This window comes from Fukomys damarensis, unplaced genomic scaffold (assembly GCF_012274545.1).
Source record: "Fukomys damarensis isolate Sample0158 unplaced genomic scaffold, DMR_v1.0_HiC HiC_scaffold_21, whole genome shotgun sequence".
NCBI lineage: Eukaryota > Metazoa > Chordata > Mammalia > Rodentia > Bathyergidae > Fukomys > Fukomys damarensis.
In genome coordinates, this window is record NW_022900933.1 from 3,648,707 (window position 1) to 3,653,836 (window position 5,130).

General features: G+C 46.0%; 1 protein-coding gene across 8 annotated transcripts in view; it reads left to right on the top strand.

Annotated features, from left to right (window-relative positions):
• Daam1 (dishevelled associated activator of morphogenesis 1) overlaps positions 1-5,130 on the top strand; it is a 167,160-nt gene that overhangs the window by 154,948 nt on the left and 7,082 nt on the right. For all 8 annotated transcript variants that reach the window (XM_010611204.3, XM_010611205.3, XM_010611197.3 and 5 more), the window contains 3 exons: positions 199-306; positions 1,553-1,613; positions 4,414-4,545. In XM_010611204.3, the coding sequence (XP_010609506.1) occupies positions 199-306; positions 1,553-1,613; positions 4,414-4,545 (301 nt within the window). The remainder of the gene's footprint in view (positions 1-198; positions 307-1,552; positions 1,614-4,413; positions 4,546-5,130) is intronic.

Here is a 5,130-nt window from a genome sequence, read left to right on the forward strand (position 1 = left end):
TGTCCCCCCCCCCCCCGCCGCCGCCGCCGCTTTTTCTTTTGAGGCTCTTTCATCTTCTCTCGAAAGGACCTACCTGTCGGAATGTCCAAGTTTTAAAGTTAATGCCGAAATATGACATTATTATGGGCTCTGCTCCTTAAGCATGTAAACCAAATGCAAATTAATTGTGTTGAATGATCTTCCCTTCTTTAATTGTAGGAATATCACCCTTTTGCACTATCTCATAACTATCATGGAAAACAAATACCCAAAAGTCCTCAACCTAAATGAAGAATTGCGGGATATTCCTCAGGCAGCAAAAGTAAAGTAAGTAGTCACCGTGAGCTATAGCTTGTTAAATCACTTGGGCTATCGACTAGTCATTGGCGTTGTTGGTTGTTGTCTCATGAAGCACAGTGCATAAGCTCTAGTTTTCCTTTGAACACTATGTGAAATAAAGTTCGAATCATAACCAAATCATTCAAACAGGTCACAGGGTTTTAGATACATATTTGTTCTGGGTTCTTTGGCAAAATACCACATGCTGCTTTTTAACTTTCAGAAATCCTAATTTTCTGAATTGTTAATAGTACGAGAAAGGAATGTGGCTTTACGGGTGCTTAAAAAACCAAAGCAGTATTGTGAAACCCAAGTGACACCATCCTGAGGTGACAGGGTCCATGGGTAAGCGGATGGAAGCCCTCACACAAGAGCATAAGAGCATTGCACACACACAGTCCCTGAGTCCAAGGCAGCACTTAATGTGAAGCAGGCTTTATGCAGATCGGGACACTAAAAATAAAGTGGAAGGTTGCCAGACTCCTGCCACAGACTCGACACCTCGTGTCAGAGACTGGGGGCCAGTTTTCCTTGATGTTCTTCGCTCCCTCTTGACTCTCTATATGGTGTGTAGCACTTCGTTTTTGCAGCGAATTCAAAAGCAGGCTAAGCTTTTCCCTCTGGCATTTAGTACAACTATACCGCTTCACTATGGAAAGCATGAGGTTTCTTTGTATGTTGCGAATTATCTTTTAGAATTAAGTTTTAATCCCAAATGTTTAAAAGCCATTCCGCATTACAAGAGAAGTCCAGGAATCTTTCTCTATTATAACAAAAACAAAGACAATGAAAATGAAAACTAAGTAGTACATCTATAAGAAAATCTACTGTTTAATGCGATTTAAGCCAGAGCCCAGAGGAAAAGCAGGGTTTATAAAGAACACAATGTGAGCGTGATTCTGGGTAACTTCCAAGAGAGCCAAGTATGACAAGCTTTGTATTTCTACATATAGTAACTTGCTCATGAGATTTTTGCAAGACTTAAATATGAAATATTTTTATACACCTAGTAGATATGTCTTTTTTGCTGTTTTAAATCTGTAAAATAGACATGCTGGTTGTGGGGGGATAAATGCATAATTCTACACCTAAATTCTGTAAGTTTAAAATGCTGCATTCTTTCTGTGCGATGTGAACATGGGCTTTCTTAAGCATGGAATATTTAAAGCCATCATATATTTAATATTCCTAAGTCCCGTGCTGATTTTCACTGAAATGTTGCTATTTAAAACAGCATGACTGAGCTGGACAAAGAAATAAACACCCTGAGAAGTGGTTTGAAGGCAGTAGAGACGGTGAGTACTGGTTTCCTATTCTAATTCCTAGTCTCTTCATTCTCTCTAGTCCTGATGACTCCCAGCACGTGAGCTGCCCAGACAGTGCAGAGAAGAGAAGGCAAAGGCAGATCATGTCTCACCTGCCGTCCTGGGTGGGTCACCGCGCCTGGACTGGACCTGGGGTCCTGCCAGTTTCCCTGGAGCAGGCCTGGTGAAAGTGAGCTGGATAGACAGGACCCTCTCAGTTCCTACGTCCTATTAATATTCGCTGTTTACTTTCAGGAAAAGAATAGAGTGTCTAGCTTGCCTTTGAGCCAGTCCTGTGCCGAGTATTTCCTGACCAGACACTTGGATAGAGAGGGCGTGCTCAAGGCAGAGGGTCGGTGGATCAGAGTCCTTGTCCTCTGTGGTGAAGTTGCCGGGAGGAGCCAGTTCCTTCTCTGGGCCTTGTGCAGACGAGCCCAGTGGTTGCAAAGGCCTGGCCTGGGGAACTCCGGAGGCATAGGCAGTGTGTGGCGTGTGCTGTAGCAGCGCCTCTCCTGGAAAGCGGGCAGTGAGCAGTGGCTCAGCAGGAGGATGGAGATGTCGCTGTGCGGGAGGGAGGCCATGGAGACAAGGCAGAGAGGAGCTGGGGCGTGAAATGTGGCTCTTAGCACAGTGCCGTGGGTGCTACAGAGGCTGCTGCCAAAGGCCGGGGAGAGGCCAGAGCCGAGACCGCGGGCAGAGTGGTTCATTGCCCACCCTGCTTGAGAAGCCAGTCGTAGGTCTGCTCTGTGACAGGTGCAGGGCACTAAGTTTGCTCACAAGCCCCATAGAAGGGCCCTCCAATATCGTGCAGATCATTTTTCTTTTTCCTCTTTTTTTAACCGTGAAACTCTGCCACAGAGAGTATTGAATTCACTGAGGACATACTGCTCATGAAATCACAACGTACAGTTTTCTCTGTTTGTTTTCATAGATTTAGGAGCACATGAGGGTTGAGCTTGGCTTTGGTTTTATAGTTTGTTTTGGAGGGGGATGTCTGAAAGGGCTGTGCCAGTGGAGCACGCGCTCTTTTCCCCACCCAGCAGGCAGAGTGATGAGCACAGGACAGTGCCCCGAAGCCCTCAGACAGGGATCACCAGATTGGGCCCTTGGGGTGAGGCTTGTGTAGTATTTGCCGCCCTTGTGCCTTTTCTCCTCCGCGGTGTCTTTCTTGAGACTAGCATAGCCATTGTTACAACCCCAAGTCATGAGGGACACCCTCACCTCTGACTCAGAGCGAGCTCAGATCCAGACCAGGGGAGGGACGCTGTTTAACACTGTACTTACTGAAGTACAGTCTTACCGAGATCTGCATCCCCTGTCAGGGGTGGGGAATCTTTGAGAGACAAGTGCCAAACTGCAACCCAAGACCCACTTACTTATGAGTGCCAACACTGCAACTAACTCTGAGTACCGAGGTTTTAGTGTAGGACGAAACAGCTCTGTATTAGCATCTTGTGTCTTTAAAGAATACCACGGCGTGCATGCCATAGGTTTGCCATCCCTGCCTGAGGACCTGCAGGGTCATACTCTTCGTCGGAAAGGAATCACAGAAACCCTCTGTCCCTGCCCCAGGTGGGTTCACTATCAGCGTATAGCTGTGTGAGAAATCTTTGGGATTTTGAGCTTGGCAGGGTGGAATACTCATGTGTCCTAAGCATGCTTTGCCCAAATTGCTGATACTGTTGGAAGGTATCAGAGCTGCAGTTCTTATGAAATGATCCATTCATGAGACCCTTGAAGACACTTTTCCATCCCTGTGCCCAACGCACATTTACACCCTTTCTAGATTCTTCCAGTCAAAGCCAACTCCATAACTCAGGAGTTTTCGTACCTGGTACTTCATGTGGTTTCTATGGTAGTATAGCTCCTGCCTACCTTAAAACAGTAAAGACACTGTGCCCAGAGCCACTCGCCAAGGGTGAGAAGTAGAAGTGTTACAGCTGAGTGAGAGCCCATGGCCTCTCACTGCCAAGTCCCTATTAGTATCTCTGCCAACGCAGGCACAGAAGAACACGGGGGCATCCAGTTACGTCAGATGGTAGCAGCACAGTTGTTCCCGAGACTCTGGGGACATGCAGACCTGACCTCAAATTCGGCCTGTCACTGATCGGTTACTTGACTTTGGGGAAACAGTTAAATCCCTGTAAACCTTACTTTATGTGTCTGAGCAGTGGGGATAGCGATTCCTTTCTCAGAAGTGTTATAGGCATTAAGAAAGAAAGTACATCAGGTAATATTTGAAATTACTGAAATTGGATTTGAATCGTGTGTGTTCTTTGCCATGGAATATAGATGACTAACATGAGACCGATTCTCCTACCTGCCTGCTCACAAGTGGTCGATGGTCATGGGGTTACGTGCTGTAGTAGCTGAAATTCTCCTGACCTAGATACGATGGTTAGAAAGTAAGTAAGACTTTGACAGGGAAAAGAAGGAAAAAAGAAAAAAACTCAAGACACCAGCATTCTGATCATGGAATACCAAGTATCAAAGCCTCTTCCCTTCACTCACAAATCCTTTGAATTCAGTTCATTCCTGTTATTTGTTTGATGTCTATTAATTTTAGCCCAATACTAACCTGCTTACCTTCTAAAGGTACAGCGAGAAGTTCCACAGATAGTTGGTTCAATTGCTGTTTCAGACACGTGTGCACGAGGCTGTGGCTGTGGCATGGTAGGAAATCCAGAGTACAGTGCTGTAGTTGTGTTAGGAGATCACGCTGAGGTGTGAACTAACAAGGCGTGCCCGTGTCTGAGGTCCACACTGTCACTGTCCGTTTCCTGTGTTGAAGGAGCTGGAGTATCAGAAGTCTCAGCCCCCGCACCCTGGAGACAAGTTTGTATCCGTGGTCAGCCAGTTCATCACAGTAGCCAGCTTCAGCTTCTCCGACGTGGAAGATCTGCTGGCAGAAGCTAAAGACCTGGTAACTCACTCACTTGTGTTCGTTGACCGGGCTCTTGTTTGGTACTTTCAGACATTGCACCGTGTGACAAATAGCAAGAATGGGATCAAAGCACCGTGGTTCGGGAAATAAAATAGCTGATAATTGTTTTCCAGATTTCACTGTTCTGTGCAACACAGGTGCATTTTCACCTCCAGGAATTGCGTTAACTGAGACACACCCTTGTCTGAATGGCCTGTGTTGCCCTGAAGGCTTGAAAGGTGTAAAATCACTACATGCTTTGACAGTTTTCTCGTGGTCACTTTTGGGTTGAAGTACTTTTCTGTGCGAACTACAGTAAATGGTGAAAGCCAGGAACAGGTGCGACTAAGGCCATGTGCCTCGGCATCTCTGCGCACTGCGCTTGTGTGAGCTAGGGCTGGGAAAGGAGACTACCACAGCTCAGCTCCAGTACAACTTACTGAGATGCTTTTTAGATCACAGCCTCCTATAAAGGGCTACTTTCTTTCGTAGGTCATTTCTTTTCGTGATTCTTACCAATTAAAATTTTGTTTTCCTACCGAGGAAAAGTTTTCATTGGCTAATGACCAAAATTTAAACAACCCC